At 38.6% G+C, this 23,258-nt stretch overlaps 1 protein-coding gene across 1 annotated transcript in view; it reads left to right on the forward strand.

Annotated features, from left to right (window-relative positions):
• DROSHA (drosha ribonuclease III) overlaps positions 1 to 23,258 on the forward strand; it is a 114,400-nt gene that overhangs the window by 44,631 nt on the left and 46,511 nt on the right. Inside the window, 6 exon segments of the mRNA XM_068990433.1 lie at positions 7,076 to 7,245; positions 12,238 to 12,362; positions 14,182 to 14,281; positions 16,057 to 16,164; positions 22,165 to 22,272; positions 22,810 to 22,948. Coding sequence (XP_068846534.1) covers positions 7,076 to 7,245; positions 12,238 to 12,362; positions 14,182 to 14,281; positions 16,057 to 16,164; positions 22,165 to 22,272; positions 22,810 to 22,948 — 750 coding nt within the window.

Below are 23,258 nucleotides of genomic sequence, written 5' to 3' on the forward strand. Positions count from 1 at the left end.
GTTTTGCATCCTAATTTTTAGTAATTCATCCAGTAGATGGATATTTTTTAAAGACCATAATACATAGTACCAAATTTCTTATCAAAAGAATCCCATCAATTTATGCCGCTGTAAAAAATGAATTATTAGTCTCCTTCACATTTTGGACTTTGTTTCTTTGCTTCTTTCCTCCATGAGGCTGAGGCGTTAACTGTCTGCCTTGTATCAGTACTAACATATTCCTTGGCACATCACAGGGGCTCAGTAAATACTTGTTTACAGACTTTATTTAATCGGTCATAAGAGTGCCTTAGTTAAATATTCATATATTTTGTTATTAATGAAAGTGAATGTGGTTTTCACTCATTCTTTGGTATTGTCTCTCATTTTTGAAAAATAAACCTTTGATTGAAGTAGAACACAAATACTGAAAAGTGCTCTTGTCATAAGATTCAGTGAATTTTCACCAAGTGAATATGACTGTGTACCCAGGCCCTCACTCAAGATTACCAGCGTTGAAGAGCCCCTTTCTAGTCAACGCTCGACTCCCTAAGGCAACCTCTATTCTGTCTTGAAAATACCATGTATTAGTTTTACCTGTTTTTGAACTATAAAAATTAGAATTGTATATATTTTTTGTTTCTATCTTCTTTATTTTGTTTTTGAAATACCTGTTACAGTTAACTGTAGTTGGCACATTCTCATTGCTGTGTCGTATTACACAGTGTGACTAAATTAAAATGTATTTAACCTGTCTGTGATTAATGGACATTTGTATATTTTTAGTTTTTGACTCTTTCAGATAGCACGCATGTTCACCAAACTCTTGTACGTGCCTTTTGATGTGCATATTTATGCTTTCCTGTAGTGGGTATATACCTAGGAGTGGAAATTCTGGATGTTTTTAAATTTTGCTTTGTAGATACTTTCAAACAGTTTTCCAAAATGATGGTACCTTTTCACCCTCCTGTGTGCAGTATAGATAAAAGTTCAGGTTATTCCACATTTGCACCAACACTTGGCGTTTTTCTTTCTTTTTCAAGTTAGCTAGTCTGATGAGCATCAGAGGTATCACAGTATGGTTTTAATTTTCATTTCTCTAATGACTAATGAAATGGAACACCATTTCATACATAGACCATTTCCTTGTTGACTTTTGTTTTTTCCTTGTTGACTTTTGAAGTGCCTGTTTGAGCCTCTAGTTCATTTTTCTGTTGCTTTATTTGCCTTTTTCTTGTTTATTTGTAGGTATTTTTTATATATACTTATTATACGAGTCTTTTGGCCAATATATGTATTGCCAATAGATTCTCTGTGATTGCTTTTTCACCATCTTAATGGTGATTTTTTTTTGATGAACAGAAATTCTGAATTTTAATTCTTATTTTTCCTTTTTGCTTAGAGCTTTTTGTCTCTTGTTTGTGAAAACTTTGCCTGCCTCTAGGTCATCAAGATGTTCTCCTATGTTTTCTACAAATATAGTCCTATAATATGTCTCAAATTTGTTTTTGTAAATAACATAAGATATGGGTCAAGATTCATTATTTTCAATATGACTTCCAGTTGACTAGCACCATTTATTGAAAACCCCATTCTTTCTTCACAAAATTGAAGTGTTACCTTTGCCCTGAATTGTGTCCACTCTGTGTGTGTGTGCATGCACACATATAAACAGTACAAAAGTATATGAAGTAAAAAAGTGAACACCAGCTTCTAGACATGTGGGAATCAGTAGGTGCTATAAGTGGTTTGATTTGTATTTGTTTTAACCTATATACAGAGAATTATACTTTTTTCTTTAAGTGAGATAACGCTAAACATGTTACACAACTTGACCTTTTTACCCAGCTGTTTCAGACATCCTCTGTATAAATATGCTGGAGAAGGAAATGGCAACCCACCTGCTCCAATATACTTGCCTGTAGAATCCCATGGACAGAAGAACCTGACAGGCTACAGTCTGTGGGGTCACAAGAGTTGGACACGACTGAGTGACTAAACTACTACTACTAAAATTCACATTGGAGAAGGGAATGGCAGCCCACTCCAGTGTTCGTGTCTGGAGGACCCCATGGACAGAGGAGCCCAGCAGGCTGCAGTCCATGGGGTCACAGAGAGTCAGGGACACACACACGCACACACATGCACACACACATACATTGCCTTGATTTTTAACACCTGTGTGGGATTCTATAGATGAATAGACATCGGGTTTCTTTCTTTACAGTTCCTGTAGTCAGGAGTATTTTGGAAGTCTCTATTCTGCAACCCCCTCCCCCCCCCCCCCCACCCGCCCACCACTCTGCCCCGTTACATGTAAATACTTCAGGTATAGTCTTATGCATCTATTCTTTTGCGTTTGTGTGTTTTTATAAGGTGTAGTTCTAGAAGTAATTATTTGTTAAGACAGTATGCACATTTTAAATTTGGAAAGAGTTGGCCAAGTTTTCTCTAGAAAGGACATAGTTTGTAGTTCTAACCAGCATTTTTGACACCACCTTTTTCCGATACATCTGCCCACACTGGGTTTTACTAGCATCTGATACGTAAAAAGCTATCTCATTGTTATTATTAATATTTGCCTCTTACTTGAACTCCTGTGAGAGTGAACAGCTCTTTTTATAGTGCTTCAGGTATTTCGTGGTCCTCTTACTCTCATCGGCTTTTTGTTCGTAACAGGTTGAAATACATAGATTGAAAGTTTATGAGTCATTACAATTTTTGTCTAGTTCCTCAGTGGACCTGCTTTGAAGTCAGCTGTCTCAGTTGCTTTATACAAATTTATCCAAAGTTTAGCTAATAGACTAAACCAAGGATTCTTCAGTGCATGTCAGTTTACCAGAAGTCAAATCACAGAACAACCAGTTTATTGATATCATAAGAGTTTTCTCAATTTTTGTTCCTTTCCTTATCCCTACCTCCACCTTTAGTAGTTAGACAGTTGGTATGAGCTCTCCTAGAGTCAGTTTAAGGTTTTATCTTGATTGTAGCCAGGGCTAGGGCAGGGCATAATTCAAGATAGAAAGGCTGCAGTTACGGGAAAGCCTGTTGATTGCTTATATCATTACTGTAGTAAAGCTTTGAGAATCCCAAATCAGTTTTGCAAATCAACTATCTAGCAGATTGATTTTTGGAAATTGTCTCATTTTGGAGAAGTAGTTCTTTGGCTATGGCTCACAGAGGGTCAGAGAGGAAGAAACTATATCAGAATTCCCAGGAGGGAAGTGTAGTTTGGAAAAAGACATAAATTGATACAGTGTCTTAATGTAGCCTTGTTTTTGGAGAGTTGAGAAAATTCTGTGCTATTAATAAAAGTTTTCAAAACTTAAGATTATATAAAGGTGTCCTGTAGGAATATTTGGGAGACATAATTAATGCAGTTATATAGTTATTCTCAGTGTAGGGAAAGACAGTATTGTATGTTTCTTAAAACTGAGTATTATACTCTTGAGAACTACTCATTTAACCAGTATATTCTTAACACAAATTCCCTAGCAAATTGCCCCTCCTCCCAATAACCATATAAATCATCAAGCAATATAAACTGAGAGAATTAAGTCTCTAAGAAACAGTTTATAAAGTCTGTCAGTTCATTAATGACTGTCCAGATTCATTCCCTGAAACACAAACTCCAGTTCTTCCCGAATAATGAGCCGTTGTCACAGTTCCAGTCCCAGCGCTGGCAGAATTCCTGCTAACCTTAGCTTACCCACTCTAATTTCTCATTTATATCAGGTCCTATTTATCTCAGCCAATGAGATAAAGATTACTTCCTAGCCCTCAGTGACATAGTTCCATAAATCCCCAACATAAACATGTAGCAAAGCAGACAAACCAAAAGAGCCAATTCATTAACATTAGTATATTCGTGGCAGTCTGTGAGCAAGTGGCCGCATTATTTATCTACTTCAGAAAGTCATCCCACAAATATTTCTGCAATGTCCTTTTTGCCAGGCTGGGTGTGAGGGATGGAGCTCATGCCCCATGGGCTCTGTGGGACTCTCTAGTTCTGTCTACCTTTCCTTATATTCCTGTAAGGGTTTCACCTCATGTTATCTGTCCTGAGTTTCTACTTTTTCACACCAGTAAATATCTATCTTTTTAGATTTTAGCTGTTTTTTGAAATATTTAACAGTTTTCAACATGGGTTTATAGTTTCTCCTTTAGCATTACCTTGTGCTTGATGTGTGTATGTTTTAAAAAAATTCTTTCTGGTTCCATGCAGCTATAAATCTCTCCTCCCTCATCAGCACCTTTGTACCCAAACTAGGCAGATGGGTTCTCAGAGCACTTGGTGGCCTTCCTCGTTTATCTCGCAGGTACTCTTCTCCTAAATCGGGCAGTGCCCTTGGTTTGCAGGTTTAAGTGTTCCTCCCTCTCAGTAGCTCTTTGATTCTTTTTTATTCTTTTCCCTTTAAATTCAGTGCCCTTAGTCCTTTTCCCATTTATTTGAAGTGTCCTGAAGTTGGCCACTTGTAACCGTGGGGTGGGTTCTAGCACCAGTGTGTATAGCTAGAATTGCATATCTTTTCTCCTTCCAACCTTCCCAAATAAAATCTGAATGTTCTTCTCTAATCCTTATAGCAAAACAACACTCTGCTCCTCTGATGTATCCTTATAAGCTCACAGTGCTCTTTAATAATCTTACTGTGTTTTACCCTTTCCTTGGTTCCTAGAATCTCCTCAGTATGGCAGTTCTTCTGAGGGCTAGGTTTCCTTTATCCCTGCTGCTCCTTACTTTAACACATGCAAGCGTAAGTCAGTTTGCTCTGGCTTTAGAGATCTCTTGGCCACCTGCCCACTTCAGGCTCCCCCCAGAAGCAGAGATTACCATGGACTCAGACTGACCGAGGGGCATTATGATTTGCTGGGCTCCTTAGCAAAGGGGAAAACATCATTGATTGAGAAAGTCATGTCACATGCAGGCAGATTAAAATGTCTGTTGAGATAGAGTCTGAGAAATGTGTCCTTAACCATGGAAGTTTGTTAATCAAAGGTGACTTGTAGTTTTAAGGCAGATGTTTAGCAATGAGGCATGCCATTTTTTTCTGCTGCTGTGAATAATAGTAAGAGTAGACAGAACATGTCCTCATGTAGGTTGATTGTATTTTCTACTTTAGTTACTTCTTTTTTTTTTTTTAAAGAGACTCAGTGTCTTTAATTAAGAGAAGTCTTTTCAGAATGTTACCTGCAAAGATTCCTTAGGAACCGTTGTGATTAATCATCGTTAGCCAGCTTGCTTCTTAAAGTCCTGGAGCTTATGTTTTTGTTTGTTTGTTTTTTTTTCCATAATTGTTACATGGGACCATTCATAGTGCCAGGCACAGAATGGTGAAAAACATGCTCCCATCTGAGAGTCACTTCCAGAGAGCTTATTGTGCTCTGCAAAGCTTCGCAAGATCTGGTTTCCCTGCTGCCTCTCCTACATTCTCCTCCTGGCCTCTTTGCAGTTCCTGGAACACGTCAGTCTCACCTTTGGGCTTTGGCTATTTTTTCTACCAGAGACACTACTCTCCCAGGTAGCCGCATGGAGCTCCTCTGCTTCAAAGACATCTTTCCTGATCACCCTTTTATGTATAGTTGCCCAGTTTGATCCGTTTTCAGAGCCCTCATCTCTGATCTATTATTAAGTAGTTGTTTTTTATTGTTTCTTTCTCTCCTCTGAAATGTAAGAGTTTCAGCTGTTTAGCACTGTGTGTCCTGGGCCAACTACATAATAGGTGCAGGTAATTATTGAATGAATGAATGTGTATTTAGATTAATAAATGAATGCATTCCTACATATATAGTAGCCAGATAGCAGCAATGCCATTTAATTCCAGAGCAGCATCTGAGATAGAAAAACACAAATCAAAAAGAAATTTTGATCCTTACTGTCTTCTGTTTTAGAAGTATAGGCCTAGGCTCAGAGCAATTCAAATTAAAATCTTTTATCTTCTTCCATTTTCTAGTATCCTAGATTCCTTGGGTGTCATAAACTCTTCTAGCACAAATAGGACCCCCTCATTTATGCCTGCCTGTCTCCAACATCTTGGTCCCCTTGTTTCTCCATGAAGTATTTGGCCCTATACTACTGTTTCTAGCATGTCTTATGACCTTGGGGAGAGCAGTTATTGTTCTCTACACCATCAGGGCTCTTGTCCTTCCTTTGGGTGGGACTAGGCAGAGAAAAGTTGGTTGTACTGGTCAAGAAGCTAATAAACCCAGGGACTTCCTTGGCAGTCCAGTAGTTAAAATTCTGTGATTCCAATGAGGAGGGCGTGAGTTCAATCCCTGGTCGGGGAACTAAGAATCTGTGTGTTATACATTGTGGCCAAAAAAAAAACAAAACAAAAGCTAAACCTAAAGAGAAGGCAGAAGCCTGTGAACCTGAAATTAATGTGCATATTAGATGAATGGCTTTGCTTCACGAAGTACCAGATTAATTGAGTTTTTCCAAGGTACTTTATTTATGCTCTTTGTTGTTTTTAGCCTCTGTACTTGGTAATATATGCTTCTTTAAGTCTCAGAATACTTGGTATTTTTTCCATGTACTAACTCCATAATCTTCATGATATTGGTATAAGCTCTTTAGTTCTGTTTCTCATGGCGGGTGCAGCACATTAACACCAAAAAATTAGACCATAATGCAACAATAGTTTATTGAAAACATCCATAAGTATCTCATAAAAGCTTAGAATTTCCTTAAATCAGTAACATCAACTTTCATCTGTTACCCTATAAAGACTGATAAAATATTTAAAATATAAGATGGTTCTGTATGTTATAAACCGTGGTTCTTTACACTAGGTGGTTTTAAATTTATTTAGGTAGCCACCTTTTTTTATATTCCTACCTCAGAAATAGAGCCTTTTATCATTTGTAATGTTGTTGTTGCCATTTTCGTAAGGAGATGGTTTATGAGCCCTGTTCATCAGTGAAACAAATGGCTTGCCTGTTATTTGGCACCTGGTTAAACAATGGTTTAACGATGTAAATTCTAAGTTACCTTTTTACAAGTGCTCTTCTCTCGTTGTCTTGTTCTTCCTGATTGGGTAGAGGACTGGCTGTTCATTGAGCACTCTCATTTTTCCCTCTGTCTCCACTGTCACCTGAGATGGAGGAAAAGAAGTGCTGTCTATGCACCAGATCCTCCTTTACTTACTGCGGTGTAGCAAAGCCCTTGTTCCCGAAGAGGAGATTGCCAATATGCTTCAGTGGGAAGAACTTGAATGGCAGAAATACGCAGAAGAATGCAAAGGCATGATCGTCACCAACCCTGGAGCGGTATGTGCTGGTGTAGACGGTCAGAGACTGAGTCACCTTCCTTTCAGGTTTGAGTGTTTTGTAAAAAATGCTAACAGGATGTTTTTAAAGATTTAAGTACTCGTTGCTTCTTGTCCTTTGAGTAATTTTTTTCCTTTAAATATTTAGTACATAAGAAAAATAATATAGGCATATTTCTAGGCATATATGTAGCCATAAGAGTTGCTGGTGGACAGGGAAGCCTGGTGTGCTGCAGTCCGTTGGGTCTCAAAGAGTCAGATATGACTGAGCAACTGAACTGAACTGAAGGTGTGAAAGTGAAAGTGAAATCGCTCATTCGTGTCCATCTCTTTGTGACCCCGAGGACTGTAGCCCACCAGGCTCCTCCATCCATGGGGTTCTCCAGGCAAGAATACTGGAGTTGGTTGCCATTTCCTTCTTCAGGGAATCTTCCTGACCCAGGGATCGAACCCAGGTCTCCCACATTGCAGGTAGATGCTTTAACCTCTGAGCCATCAGGGAAGCCCCATTCATCTGCTTAGTAGATTTATTCTACTTAGTATGGAGAATTTTGAAGTTTTTAGATTATGTTCAGCTTTAATTTTATTCTGAGTATAAAAGTAATAGATCCTCTCTATAGATAATTAAAAAAAGAGATAAACAGCCCAAAGAAGAGAAAAATTGCCCATAATTCCATTCTTCAGAGATAATACTATTCACTTTTCTAGTAAGAGATATTTCATATTGTTTTGAAACAAAATTGGCATCATACTATTAAATATTAATATTCAGACTTTTTCCTTCTTATCTTCCTCCAGGAACAAGCACAAAGTTATTATTTTTCCTTCATTTTACATTTCTTTAGGCATGTAATTTAAAAAAAAGCCACTGTTACTTAATTAACCCCTTATTATCAGGCACCTAAGTTGCTTCCAGATTTTTGCTATAGCAAATAATGCTGTATTGAATTTGTGTATGTGTGACTAAACATGTTTTCCGTATGTATGTATTTCTGTTTGAATATGTCCATTTAATTCCTTGAAGTATGACCATTTTTAAAGCTTTTGATACTTTATAAATTACCTTCAAGAGGGTTGTAAAATTCACACTCTGACCATTTCTTCATACTGGTTTAACAAAAAACTTTGTCAATTTGGTAGGGAAAAAATAGATACTATTTAGCTCAGTTTTCTTTTTATTTTGGTTTCTAGCAAAACTTGATATTTTAAATGTTGATCTTTAAAGTTTTTCTTCTGTTAATGGTTTATTGACATTCTTTGTCTAATTTTTATTAATGTTTTTTAAATTTATTGCTTTAAATTTTGCTTCTCATGTCCATTTTTAAAGTTAAAACATAAAAATCAAAAGATAATTAATAGATAGCTTGTTTTTTTTCTGATAAAGAGCACGCTGTTTTATTACTAAATTTGTTTCCTCTAAAATATGTTATCATTTCATAAAATAGTTATATATTGGCATCTTATCTGTATTAAGTTTTGCAAAAGTGAAGAATTAAAATACTACTATGTAAGGAAACAGAGTAATCTATTTAAACAAAGCTGTTGTTTTAGAAAGGCTGCCAAATTGCTTAATAGCCTTGATTCATAAAAATAAAAACTCTAAATCAACTTTTTGTAGCATGACAGTAACATCTGCACAAACAAAATGTTGCTATTTGCAAATCAGACATTCCAGCTAATGCTGATTATTTTAAACAAATCTAGAAAGTGAAAGTGTTGAATAAAAATGTCTTTAAACATGAAACTTGTTTAACACTAAAAAAGTTATACAATTTGTACTATTATATTGCTAAGCCACGCAGATAGTTAGAGTAAAAGAAGTATACAAAATCGTAGCACTATGAGAGTGTGACTGTGGATTTACTCTTTCTTCTTTTAAACAGTTGCGTGAATTTACATTTTTCTGTTAGTTTTATAGTTGGGTCAGAGGACTGAGTAGGGGTGATGGTGGTGGGAGACATCCTTTTTACCTTGGTGAGTCAGCTTGAAGAATCTCATGATTTACTGTGGAAGCACTTTTACCTTGAGACTCCCTTCTATGGCATGGTTAAAATTTCCTGAACTCCTAGGATCAGTTGGAGAGCTTTTGAAAATACAAGAATGCCCTGATGGACCCCATCCCATGTACTCCAGGTAATGGGGCTCAATGACCTGTAGTCAAAAAAACTCCCCAGTTGCTTCTGGTTCGCTCCTTGCTCATTTTTGAGCCAGTGGCATAGAGAATATTTACTCCATTGCCATGATCATCATTCAGCTCAGTTGTTGAGGAACCACTACGTGAGCCAGGTGCTACTGAAGTATATAGATTATATATGATGCTTGTCCAGCTGCAGACTTACAGCATATCCATATGAAAGGAGTCTGTGATGAATTATTGAATCAGTGGACCAATCTCTGAAAAAGCCAGTCAGGAAAGCCGGTAGTGTTTGGTGAGATCACTGGGCCAGGCTCCCAGGGATGCTTCATAAACACTACTGTGGTCTTTAAAGAATCAAGGAATTGTATAAATCATTGGCACATTTGAATGAACATTCTTGAGTTGGTGTATGGCCAGTTTTGAAGATAATGAGGAAACCACAGGTTAGTCAGGGTGAAAGGTTTATGCTGGAAAGTAATTGGAAATAAGAAAGTTAGGTTTGGGTGCCAAGCTTTGGGACATGTTTAAGGTAGTTTTTGTTTGTTTGTTTGTTTGTTTTTTAGTATTTGCTATTTAGTCTTAGTGCAGAGGAGAAAAGTGTCCTGAAAACTCAGTATCATGAAACATTCTTTCATTATATCCTGTTGAGAATAGGACAGAATAGACATGGTGCTATATTTTGTCCTATGAAGTGCTTGCTTTGAAAGATTGCCCAGTGATAATGATATTGGGGAATTTATTAAAAATTTCAAATCATCATGGTCCCATTAAGTACTTTATTGCTGCAGAATTTAAAATTAATCTCCCTCCCCAGGTACTTTGCCTCTGCTAGGGAACACTTTAGCCATTGGTGAGAATGTATTTTATTCTAATATAAAAATAGTATGGTGGATACTGTAGGGTGTGGCCAAGTCTAGATCTTACTTCATCCCCTGTCCGCCTATAAATAAGAAATAGTACAGATATTTTAAAGGGCTTCCCTGGTGACTCAGGTGGTTAAGAATCTTCCTGCAATGCAGATCCTGGGGTCGGGAGGATCCCCTGGAGAAGGGAATGGCTACCCTCTCCAGTATTCTTTCCTGGAGAATTCCATGGATAGAGGAGCCTAGCAGGCTACGGCCCATGAGGTTGGAAAGAATTGGACATGACTGAGTGACTGAGTGCGTGCGCGCGTGCACACACACACATACACACACACAGATATTTTAAATCACTATTTCCTCTGTTGATACTATGTGTACTAAGTCACTTCAGTTGTGTCCGACTCTTTGTGACCCTCTGAACTGCAGCCCGCTAGTCTCCTCTGTCCATGAGATTCTCCAGGCAAGAGTGCTGGTGTAGATTGCTGTGCTTTCCTTCAGGGGATTTTCCCGACACAGGGATCAAACCTGTGTCTCTTGCATCTCCTGCATTAACAGGCAAGTTCTTTACCACTAGTGCCACCTGGGAAACCCTGATACTATAGCATGGAGCCAAAGAGAAGCCCAGCATAATCTGGTCTGTGGCGACTGCAGAGGCAGGAAGAGGCTTTAATTGTGGTCCTGGTAGGCAGAAGAGCATGAAAGAACATCAGAAAAAAAAATAATAAATAAATAAATAAAAAAAAAAGAAAGAACATCAGAGTGTTTTGACTCAGAGGAGTCTTTTTGACCTAGTTATTAATTTTGAGAGCAAAGGTCAGTTTTTCAAGATACGAGTAAAATTTTGATTGTTAAATGACATTTAAATATTCTTTGAAGTCTAAGGTTTTTTTTTTTTTTTTCACTAATGTGGATGAATTTGCACAAATCTTTTTATTGAATAGTTGGTCACCTACTTGGACTATAGTTGTGGGTAGGGCGACCAGCTTGTCCCAGTTGCTGAGGGCTTGCCCAGTTTTAGCATTGTGTCTTGGACAAACCAGGCCAGACTGTTAAGTCATAGTTGTTGGGCATTACTGGGCAATACAGTGAAGCTTATTAGCCTCCATGGGGATCAATTCTATAGCCTCTAGCTCTGAAGCAACTGGGCCACACACCCCTACAATCTTCTAGTCAGAATTTAGCTTCTAATTAGGGACTGCCCTGAGTGTTCAGTATAAGCAAGGAGTTGCTAAAACATACTCTCCACGATTTTACCATCTTTTCACAAACTTAAGTATTCAGGATGAAAGCTGTTTTACAAATGGATCCTCATACTTTAGTAACTTAAGAAGGAACCAAGCTGTTCACTTCTTCTTTTTTTTTTTTTTTTAAATTAGACTTGGAGAAGAAACTTATGAAAATTGAGTCTTCTCTTATTAAAATTTAAGAATGGCCTCCATGGACATAATAAGAGAAGCTTAATTATTTGGTCTTTGTACCACCATACCTTTTCATTTAAAGGTACAGAATTAAAGGAATACACAATGTACACAGAGAACTAATGGGGAAAAAAATTATATAGAGGCGTCTGTCTGTGCCTGCTGAATAGAAATAAGCTTTCCATTTGAAATGTGCAGTTAAAGCAGAATAAGCCAGCGTGTCTCTTTTGCTCATGTGGAATACTCCCTCTGTGCCTCTGGAGAGGTTAAGGAAAAGTTATATGTGACTAGGTGTCCTTTCAAAAGTTTAATTTTTAAAGGTTTCTATGTGGATGGCAGAAAAGGACAGAATCGTCGTTCATTATGCCGAATGGCACAGACTCATTTACAGGGATGACATTATAGTTTTTATATAGTGTAGTTGCTATGATTAAAGGTTTTTAATGACATTTTTTCCCCTTTGGGGATGAGGCTTTCCTAGGGAAAAATCCGATTAATTTCTTCCCTACTTAGATTAAAGTCAATACTTAAAGACTTCTTAAGGGAATAAATGGATTTGATTTCTCTTTCTTTAGAAACCAAGCTCTGTCCGCATCGATCAACTGGATCGTGAACAGTTCAACCCTGATGTGATTACTTTTCCGATTATCGTTCACTTTGGGATACGCCCTGCACAGTTGAGTTATGCTGGAGACCCACAGTAAGATATTTCTCGGTGTTTGTCTTAGCCAATTTCACCTTCTACCAACAGCTGAAATTAGCAGGGAATCCTCTTTAGTGGATTTTTTTCTTTTTAAAAATTAAGATCTCAAATGAGCCATGTTTCCAAGTTTAGGTTACCAAATGAAACAAGTTATGGTGGCTCCTGAAGAATTATTTTCTCTACATATTATTCGATAGATTATCCTTAGCAGTCTTGGTCAATATGAGTCCTGTATGTTTTTAACCTTTAAGGAATTTTCCTTTATCCATCATTATAGAACTTACTATTTTTATTTATTTTTTTCAGTGCTCTCTAGAGGAAAGTAGCACCATATTGGTTCCTAGCACTGCTGCATTGATGTAGAGTTCTGATTCTGGGGAGGCATCTTAATAAGAGCTCAACATCCCATGCAAAGTCAAGGGTTGTATTGGAAGGAGAAGCCATGACTTCTGGCTCTTAGAATTGATGTTACTTTCCAACTGGCTTCCCTGTGGCTCAGAGGTTAAAGCGTCTGCCTCCAGTGCAGGAGACCCGGGTTAGATCCCTGGGTCAGGAAGATCCCCTGGAGAAGGAAATGGTAACCCACTCCAGTATTCTTGCCTGGAGAATCCCATGGATGGAGAAGCCTACAGTCCACAGGGTCGCAAAGAGTCAGACACGACTGAGCGACTTCACTTTGACTTTCTTTTCCAACTGGCACATTAGTGTTTTGCTGGGAGAAAATAAGGGTGTGTGGGAAGGGAAATAGCACCATTAGAGTCTTCAGGAGTATTTAGATTCCCTACTTTGTCAAACAAACCATTTCCTGATTTAATTTTTTTAAAGGATTCATAATGGGAGAAAAGGGCATGGGAGATTTTCAGTTTATAAATCCAATTCTGGCTGATATATTAGAAGAGGCTAAAGGGTTTTGTTCTTTTTTTCCCTCCCTTTGGATAAAAGTAAGAAGCAATGAGCCAGGCACTGTGTAAGTACTTCTTTCTTTCCTCTATTGTCTATAAAAAATGTTATCAGAAAGGAGAGACTCAGCAAAGGCCAAGAAAGGAGCAGTTTCAATATAACAGAAAATCTTTGGAAAGTCCCTTCTTGCCAGAAAAGTGTGAGTAGAATGTGATTAGGCTCATGTGGACTCTCAGCTGGCAGGAGTGTGAACTGATAAAAAACTGTATATTCTCTTCCTTCTCAGGATACTTTAACTTATTCGTTAGGCTGATCCAGGTTATAACATGTTTGACTTCAAAGATGGTTATTTTTGTCATGGTATATACAAATTGCTATATACCATTTGTCTTTCCCTTCCCAGTGGAAAAATGGATGTGAGTATCTGTGTATCTTGGGTATTATCAGGAGGAGGGTTCTCTTTTCTCATATTCTCCAGCTTTTACTTTCAGTGAAAGCGTTTCAGACACTGACAATATCTGCTGAGTAAGGGGTCTGTCTTTCAACAAACATCAGAAAGCATGTATTTAAATGTGTTACTTTAAAAGCAGTAACAATGAGAAACCATACATGTTTCTATCGATTTTTGTGTGTCTCTCTTGGAATTGCCTCCAGAGAGATTCATCCGTATAGTGACACCTCATTTTCAACCCATGTAGGCAATGATCAGCTTATTCATATGTTCCAGATGACTCTTGGTCATCCAGCTGCTCCGTTCCTCCAGACCACGTCCTTCCTTAGAATGAAGGTCTGCAGCCATTAAGGATGTTCACAGGAATGCATTTATGATTGAGCAGGCCTGTGAGAACACCTGGCTTTATGGCGTTTTAGATTTGCCTTCTTTTCGTCTGAGACGTCCGTGTGTCCTTTTCCTCAGGTACCAGAAACTGTGGAAGAGTTATGTTAAGCTTCGCCACCTCCTAGCAAATAGTCCCAAAGTCAAACAGACTGACAAGCAGAAGCTGGCACAGAGGGAGGTTGGTATCGGACCCTCTTCACCTATGACTAATGATGATGTACTTCCGGTTTATCTGAGATTGCTGTTACACCACACTTTTAGAATAAGATGGAAAGATACTTTAAAAAAAAAAATCACACTTCACTCCCCTCCTTATGTTAGTATGCTGATTTTTTTCATCTTTCAGTAGCTAAGGGACCATATTTTCTCCTTAAAAAGGCCAGTTTTTAAATAGATATTGGGAATGAATATAGCTTCTCTAAGAAGTTAATTTTAAAACTTCCCAGATTAGCCTTTTATCATTAATTAGACTGTACATAGGACCATATATTCAAGTTTCTTGGTCTTGGGTTGTAAAAGATTATCTTCTATATATCTGTTAGTTTAGTATGGTGAACTGATTTTGTGAGACTTTATATCCCAAATTCCATATTTCTTTACTAATGGGTAGTATTATCTATATTCCAGGGTCACTTGTGTTTTATATTTAAGAATAAAAAATAAATGGATTTAGTATCAATATAGATTTTGTCTCATTGAGGGTTTATTCTGCTGCCATAGTGTAAAAGCAAGGTTTTGAAGCTGAGAAAAGTGTTTGAATTCTGACATCGTCACTTTTTGTGACTTGAGCCAGTCAGCTTCATTATGAAAGATGGAACCAAGGCCGAAAGAGACTGTCAGTGCACTCAGGAAAAGGGTGATGGTGTGGCCTTGGAGACATTCTATTTAACTTTCCTCCAGTGGTGTTTGGCCTATTAAAGTGTTAGTCATTCAGTCATATCAGACTCTTTGTGACCCCATGGACTGTAACCTGTCGGGCTCCTTTGTTCATGGAATTCTCCAGGCAAGAATCCTGGAGTGGGTTGTCATTCTCTTCTCCAGGGGATCTTCCCAACCCAGGGATAGGACCCTGGTCTCCTGCATTGCAGGCAGATTCTTTACTGTCTGAGCTACCCGGCCTGTATTAGTAGCTTAATCAGTGATGGAGGTGGTGGTGGTTCCTGTTGTTGTTATGAATTCCTAGGAGACTTTTTCTAATTGAATAAACATACAAGTATAAAATTATTTTTTATCATTAATTATTTGAAGGGTGGCGGTAAAAGGGAAGAGTAAATTCCTGTTTTACGTCTTGCAGCAGTTTAAATCATTGTCTTGTTTTAATAAAATATACCCTTGCTGCAGGGTTTGCAAATTAGAAGGCATCTTTGAGAATTACATGGGTTTCTGGTTAATTTACTGATTGTCTTTCTTATATGTAAATGCTTAACATAAGGCTTGATTTAAATATAATTTTTACATGCAGATTTCAGATTCCAAACACCGCATTTTGTTTCTTTTTCAGTTAAAGGGCATTTTTTTTCACGATTTTTCTTTTTTTTTGACAAGGATCATTTTTAAAGTCTTTATTGAATTTGTTACAATTTTTCTTCTGTTTTATTCTTTGGGTTTTTGGCCATGAGGCATGTGGAGTCCTAGCTCCCCAACCAGGGATTGAACCTGAACCCCCCACATTGGGAGGCTACTGGACCACCAAAAAGTCCCCAAAAGGACATTTTTCATTTGAACTTGCCAGAGTAGCTTCTTTAGTTTGGTTTTTTCCTTCTCCATTTACCAGGAAAAGCTGGCTTATTCTCAAGGCCTTTCATTATTTTTTTAAAATCTAATTTGGCATGAAGAATTTTGACTACCTGAACGTAAGGGTGAATGAATCCAGCTAATTTACTAATGCTTGATGTTTGGCTTAGTATTGCTTTAGAACTGTCAGGTTACTCATCATAATGAGTTCTTTTCTAGGAAGCACTCCAAAAAATACGACAGAAGAATACCATGAGGCGAGAAGTAACAGTGGAGCTGAGTAGCCAAGGCTTCTGGAAAACTGGCATCCGTTCTGATGTCTGTCAGGTGATGACGCTTCTGAGAACACAATTATACCCAAACATCTCTTCCTTTAAAAGGCATCTGGCACTGAAGTCTTCCTAATTCTGAGAAGTTTCTGCAGGATGTATTACCTTGTAGCTAAATGGAACATCAACAGTACACTGTTTTCTATCGTTTGGGTTCTGTTTTTGTGTCAGTTTTCATGTTGTCTTGTGTAGTTGTGTGTGGTGCATGTGCGTGTGCCTGGCGGGGCCGTGGGAGGCGCTGACTTAGTAATGTTCAATTCTGTCTCCGCACATTGAGGCAAGGCAGGTCTGTTCTTCAAATGCGTCTGCCTGTTTGAGCATGTGGGTAAGTGCCTGTCAAAAGAGATACTCCGGCAGCTCTACAGGCAGATTCCTGAAGGTGGTGTGTACAAACATTCCAGACTGAGAACCCAGACTTACACTGCAGAGAGCTGAAAGTATTAAATGAGCAGAAACAGTATACATATTTGAGCCAAAGGATAGTATTTTTTCTTTGTGACGTGTTAGTCGCTCAGTTGTGTCTGTCTCTGTGATCTCATGGACTGTAGCCCGCCAGTCTAATCTGCTGTATCTCAGTGATTCCTCTGTCCATGGAATTCTCCAGGCAAGAATGCTGGAGTGAGTTGCCATTCCCTTCTCCAGGGGATCTTCCTGACCCAGTGAGTCTCCTGCACTGCAAGCAGATTCTTTACCAACTGACCCACCAAGGAAGCCCAGCCCATTTTTGCGGGGATGGGGGGTAGACTTAATAGAGGAACATCTCAGCAGTATATAACTGGCTCACTAAGAGGTAATTTTTTCCTTAAATGTGAATTTTTACCAAATTAGACATCCCTCAAATCCAGCATATTCTTTGACTGTTCACTTGATTCTTTTGTTACAATTGATATTGGTTGCACTCCATGGGAATTAAGTAAAGGAAATGATTATACAGACTGGGGTCAGTGCAGTTTGCTGTGTTTAGCCTTTTGGAAGAATATTCCAAGCTGCCACTTATCTCTTGTGATGGTAGCACGTATTGTAATGAGTCCAGATACTCTTAGGTATTCATTTCATTGTAATGAGTTGTTTTTTTTTTTTTAATCAATGCTGGCATTTAATTATTGTATTGAACAGTGGAATTTAATCCTATCATTAAAAGAATTGCTATGTAATTCATTTACCATGTGAAGCTAAATGTTTTTTTGCTGAGATGAACTGCTATTGATGCAATATTGCTAAGTAGTTTGAAAATAATCATCTGTAGTGGATGCCAGTCTGTCTAAAAAGTCTTCAGTTATATTACCCATTGACGAATTTTTTTAACTGTAAATGGTTTCAGAAGTAGATATCTTACTTCCATTGATTGTTTCTTAGGGCCACTTGGAGCTATAATATCACCCATTTTTTCAGCTTGCTAGTGTTTCTCCAAAACCAACATAGCACTGTAACCCCAACATAGATGCTTAAGACATTGTAGTAACAGTGAATGGAATGTCCAGCTATCTGCTGATCTCAGTGATGTCAAAGTTGATTGTTTAAGAGATCCTGAAATTATGGAACTTTGAGAACTGGAAAGGATCTTAGAGTTCTTCTAGTTCAGTGGTTTTAAAACTTATGTATTTAACTGTGAAGTTGTTTTTTTTTTTTTTAATTAAACAAAACCCTGTGAAACCCTAGTTTGTAAAAAGATAAAAAAAGAAAAACCAACTGATTGATTGGTGACTAGTGGATGTGGAGGGAGTGTCCCATTGTCTGTGGAGCAGTTCCTTGATCAGTTTAGTTCCACTGAACACAATTTTTCTTTTTTTAAAGTTTGAGCTCTTTCTGCCCTTTCTTTTGGTAAAACAAATAGGGGTCCTGAATGAACCCTGTAGTTTTATGTCCTTCAGCTGTGTCACAAGAACCTAACTCTGGCTTCCCAGCTGGATTGGAAGCAGCTGGATGACTAGGTTATCTTCTCTCGCTCTCTGTCTATATTACATTTTTACATGCTATTTTGAGGTTGATAGGAAAATCCCATGGACAGAAGAGCCTGGTGGGCTGCAGTCCATGGGGTCTCAAAAGAATTGGACATGACTGAGTGACTGAGTATGTGCATAGCCAAAAACAGTCCGTTCCTGTGTTTGACTAGCTGGAGACAAGGTTCCTGAGCAGGACTTGGGCAAAGGTGAATGCTTCTTGTGTGATGATGGCTCCTCCACGTGGAGGACTCCTGCTGTTCCAAAGACAGCCAGCTGGTGGAAGCCAGGCTTCCATCCTCCAGCCCTACTTTTTCACAAGTTGCATTGCCTCTTAACTATAGTTTCTAATCTCAGAATAGATGTTTTCGTTTTCATGTGTGTTCATCAAAAAAGATGACAGGAGAGGTGTTGTTGTTCAGTCGCTCAGTTGTGTCCGACTCATTTTGTGACCCTGTGGACTGCAGCACACCGTGCTTTCCTGTCCTTCACCATCTCCCAGAGTTTGCTCAGGTGGCGTGTAATATGAAGTAAAAGTGGTTAGTATTTTTGGTAATGAAGAATAAGAATCTGACTGAGAAATAACAGTTAAATGAAATTTATACATGGAATACTCTGAGTAACCCTGAAGCCTGTGGAAAAATGAACTCATACTTAGTTTTAAGATAAAATGGCTGAGTGCATCTCTGAAATCCTGGGGTGGGGGCCGGCTGGGGTAATAATAATTGCTGGTGGGTTGCTGGCAAAAGCCTTGTGATGCTGTCTGGCAGCCACTGGCAATAAAACGATTGTGTAGAATCTAAGGCAGAGCAACCTGAGTCCCAGTTTCTCATTCTGGAAGTGTAATTTCCCAACCACAGCAGTTACCAAGGGTTGTTAGGGGATTAGAAAATTCTACCTGATATGCCCCAACCAGTGTTAGGAGGAATGAAAACACAGAGGTGGTCCTGTAACCTGGAATTACATGTCAACTAATCGCAGACTTGAACCATGTTTAGAGAGAAACTGATGAAAGATTTCTCAGTGTAACCGCTTTTTAGAATGAATCCTGGGTAATACAGAAGAAAAAGCAGGAGTCAAAACCTGATACTGAGGCTGAGAAATTCAGCATTATGACTCAGAAGAGGAAAAGTATCATCTCTCTATGGTGTCTGTACTTTAAGAACGAGGTTTTGCACACCAAAGTTGACTTGGTGACTTAGAAGAGTAGGTACCTGTGCCCTGTGCTACCAAGCGGGAGGTCCATGGAAATCAATAAACTGAATCCTGAGGATGGAGGATGAAAAAATGTGACACACAGAGACGTCAAAAAAGGAGCCAAGAAACTATGTCAGTTTAACATATAACCAGTCTGAGGCCCATGTGAAACTGGAAAAAAACTAGAAGCCAGGGTGCCTGAAGAAAATTGAAAAGAAGAACAGAGTGGTGGTGAGTGCTGAGTAGACAGAGAGTTGTGTTTGGGCTACAGTGAGTCCACTACATACGAACCTTCAAGTTGTGGACTTCAAAAGATGCAAACGTGTTTGAATGTTCAGCCAGGTAAGGTAGTTCACGTGTCTGATGTACATTGTCACATGTATGCATCCTCTGTGGGTAGTTGTGCTTTTGTGTACTATATAGCACTGTTAGAGTACAGTGGTATATAGTATCTTTATTTCAAGCCCAGGATATCTGGGAGCAACATAAAAGTAGCAGCGATGTAGCTGGTACTGCTAAGAAGCGCCATGCAATAATGATGGAAACAAAAGTGAAAATAACTGAGAGAGCGGAGCGAGGCAAAAAGGTGGTAGACGTCACTCGTTCTCACAACATGAATGGTTCAGACAGCAGCACGATTCTCAAGTACAAGGACAAGGTGATGGAACATGTGGTGATGTTCTGCTGCTGCCAATGCTGTCGATGGCAATATTGAATGAGCCTGGACAAGTGATGGAGGAGATGGAGGAACTTCACAGTATGTGGATGCGGGATCAGCAGGGAGCTCCCGGCTTGATCCCTGGTCAGGAAACTAGATTCTACCTGCTGCAACTAAAAAAAATGATCCCGCATGCCACATTGAAGATCAAAGATCCCACGTGCCACAACTGAGACCCAGCACAGCCAAATAAAAATAAATCAAACAAGTAAATAAAGTGAAAGCAGTTTCTAGAAATGAATGAGGGGAGATGCTTAGTGATTGTGTGTGGTCTCAACATTGCAAAGATTGATCATTTAACAAACTGAGCTGGAGTCTTATAGAGAACCTCGAGACTTATTTGTCAGGGATACAAAATGGACGTTGGTCGTACCTACCTTTCTGTGGTGTTCACAAGAACCATACTTACTTGGAAAGAGACCCTGGCTCTATTTGGAGCAAGTTTAGAGGAAGTGATGAAGGGACTCACAGCTGTTTCATGTGAGTAAAGGATAAAGAAAATAAGACTTCGTTTGGTGAAGAGAGGATGTGGGAACTTTGCCATTAAATGTACTTTGTTCTTTTCTGGGGTAGATCAGAGGGATAGACTATTTTCTAATAATCAGCATACTCAGAAGATAGTTATTTTCTTAACAGGTAATGATTCTTCTCTCGCTGGAGGTATGAAAACAACTCACCAGTTTGAATTCATACTTTAGAATGATAGTTACACTGCATAGTCTTCATGACCCCTCCTCCTTGAGTGCTTAGCCTCAATTACCATGAGCCCCGTGCAGTTGAAATGCCTGGGAAACTGCATTATACTTTGACCACATACTTTGTTTCCTTATTGTTGTGTTTTTTAATACAGCATGGATCAAAACATAGTGGACAAAATGCCAGTAATTCGAATCAGAATAGCATATCTCTGGGAAGCCCCTGGGGGCGAAAAGAGTGTCTCCGTCTTTTTTCTTTCCAACAGCTATTAGAAGCCTTGCATGTGGAGGTGCTCAATACATATTTACTGAATTAAACTGGAAAGAAAGACTTTCTGTTGATTAAAGATCCTTTTTGGGAGAACTAATCTTTCTTTATAAGTTAATACAGGGAACTGATTTCTGTAATTTCAAGCAAATCCATTACCATGTATTTTTAAATAATGTCAGCTTAAAATACTTCAAAGACTAAAATGATAGAAAGCACATGTCAGTCATTCTGTGGGCTGTGCCCATCCTCCAGGTTCTGATGAATAAGAATGACTTCTTCATTCTCTTGATTTCTAGGGAAACGTTATTAAAAAAAGGAAAAAGATACACTCTCCATGAAATTGTCTCCCAATAAGGAATCTATAGCCAAATGAAAAGTGATTGAAATAAAAGTTCTGTGTCCTCAGGTGATTTAACTGTATTGATGGTTTTTATAAGTTATCCTCATAATGTTAGATTGAGTGTTAAACCTGGAATGGCCCTTCGAGATCATCTGGCTGAGAAGTTCTTACCCAGAGGCTAATGATGGGCTTTATAGATCTGTGAACTCATTAAAATTCCATAAAATTTTTGCGTGTTTGTGCACACAGGCCTTTTTCTGGGGAAAGACTCATTTTCCTTAGATCTCAGAAGTGCCTTGACCCTGACAAAGTTTCAGAATTTGTGAGTCCTAATCCATTCCCTTTGAATTAAAGAAACAAGGAGGTACAGAAATTCTCATGGCTTCCTCAAGGCTACACTGCTGGCTGCTGATGAACCAGGGCTCTTCCTACTTCAGTGAGGGCCACACATGCCCTCTTCTAAGCAGCCTTTTGTATTTACTCATTTGATCCTTTTAACTGTCCTTGAAGGTAGCTACACCAGTTGTCCTCAGTTGACAGGTGAGGAAACAGAAACAGAGAGGTTAAGTAACTTACCCTAAGTCCCAGGATGGGTGAACGACAGAGCAGAATTTGGACCCAGGCGCTCTGGTTCCAGAGACTGTATCTCTAACAACTTAGTCCACTGCCCCTTGCAGAGGGTATGCCAGGGTGCCATGCTGCCAGTACACTGTTTTAAGACTTTGGGAGATGGGATTTGGGATGTAAAAAATCTTTTTTGTTTGCTGTAAAATGAATGAAATGTTTTTAAAATACATTTTTAGAGAATTAAACATATTGAAATGTGCTTTTTCCTAGCATGCCATGATGCTGCCAGTTCTGACCCATCATATTCGCTACCACCAGTGCCTAATGCATCTGGACAAGTTGATAGGATATACTTTCCAAGATCGTTGCCTGTTACAGGTGAGAGTTACTCTCCTGTACATTTATATAATAACAAGATAGGAGTAATTCATCTTGCAGGTTACAAGTGGAGTATGGAGAATCTCTATTCTGGAGAGGATGAGGATGTCTAGAAACATAGCCTTCTCCATTACTCTACTCTGATTGCCACTTTCAAACCCCTTTTCTCACTTTTTTTCTTAGATTGTCCCTAAAGAAATAGACCAAAGCTTCCAGATTTGCCTGTCAAACCTGAGCTCTTCTTTCATCTTTTCCTCTTTTGTGACTGTTCTTTCCAGGTGCTGTGTATTCTAATTCTTCTCTGAAAGATGTGGGTTTTTAGGTTTGTTTGTGGAAGAGGACTTGGACCAAAGCTCTGGAAATTTGACACTGGAGAAAATGGAAAGTTTGGGGCTTAAAATTTAATCAGATAAACAAGTCTCTTTCCTGTTTCATTTTTGATGGTGCTTCTATGCTTTTTTTTTTTTTTTTTTGGTTTTTATTAAATTTTTTTTATGCTGAGTTTTTAAAACTGAACTTATGTCTTTGGAATTTTAGCTGGCCATGACCCACCCAAGTCATCACTTAAATTTTGGAATGAATCCTGATCATGCCAGGAATTCTTTGTCTAACTGTGGAATTCGGCAGCCCAAATATGGAGATAGAAAAGTTCATCACATGCACATGCGAAAAAAAGGTCCGTTTGGATTACACTCTCCTCTTTTGCTCTGTATCCCCTGCTGTAAATTAAATCCCCACCAGGAATGGTTCCCTGGTAACTGTTTCATTCTGCCATCGTTTACTGCTTCTTGACTCATATGTAATGACATTTACTTTGAGCACAGCATTATAATAAGAGTGAATGCATTTTTGAGAAGATTTAATTTCTCCTATCAAAAAGTGTTTAAAGTAACTAAGTTGATCAAACTTGTCCACATGCAAGTCAGATTGGAGTGAGATGAATAATTTTCTTTCTGGATGTCATATGATGGTTCTGGAATGCTTCT

The sequence above is a fragment of the Capricornis sumatraensis genome, chromosome 18 (genome assembly GCF_032405125.1).
Source record: "Capricornis sumatraensis isolate serow.1 chromosome 18, serow.2, whole genome shotgun sequence".
Taxonomy (NCBI): Eukaryota; Metazoa; Chordata; class Mammalia; order Artiodactyla; family Bovidae; genus Capricornis; species Capricornis sumatraensis.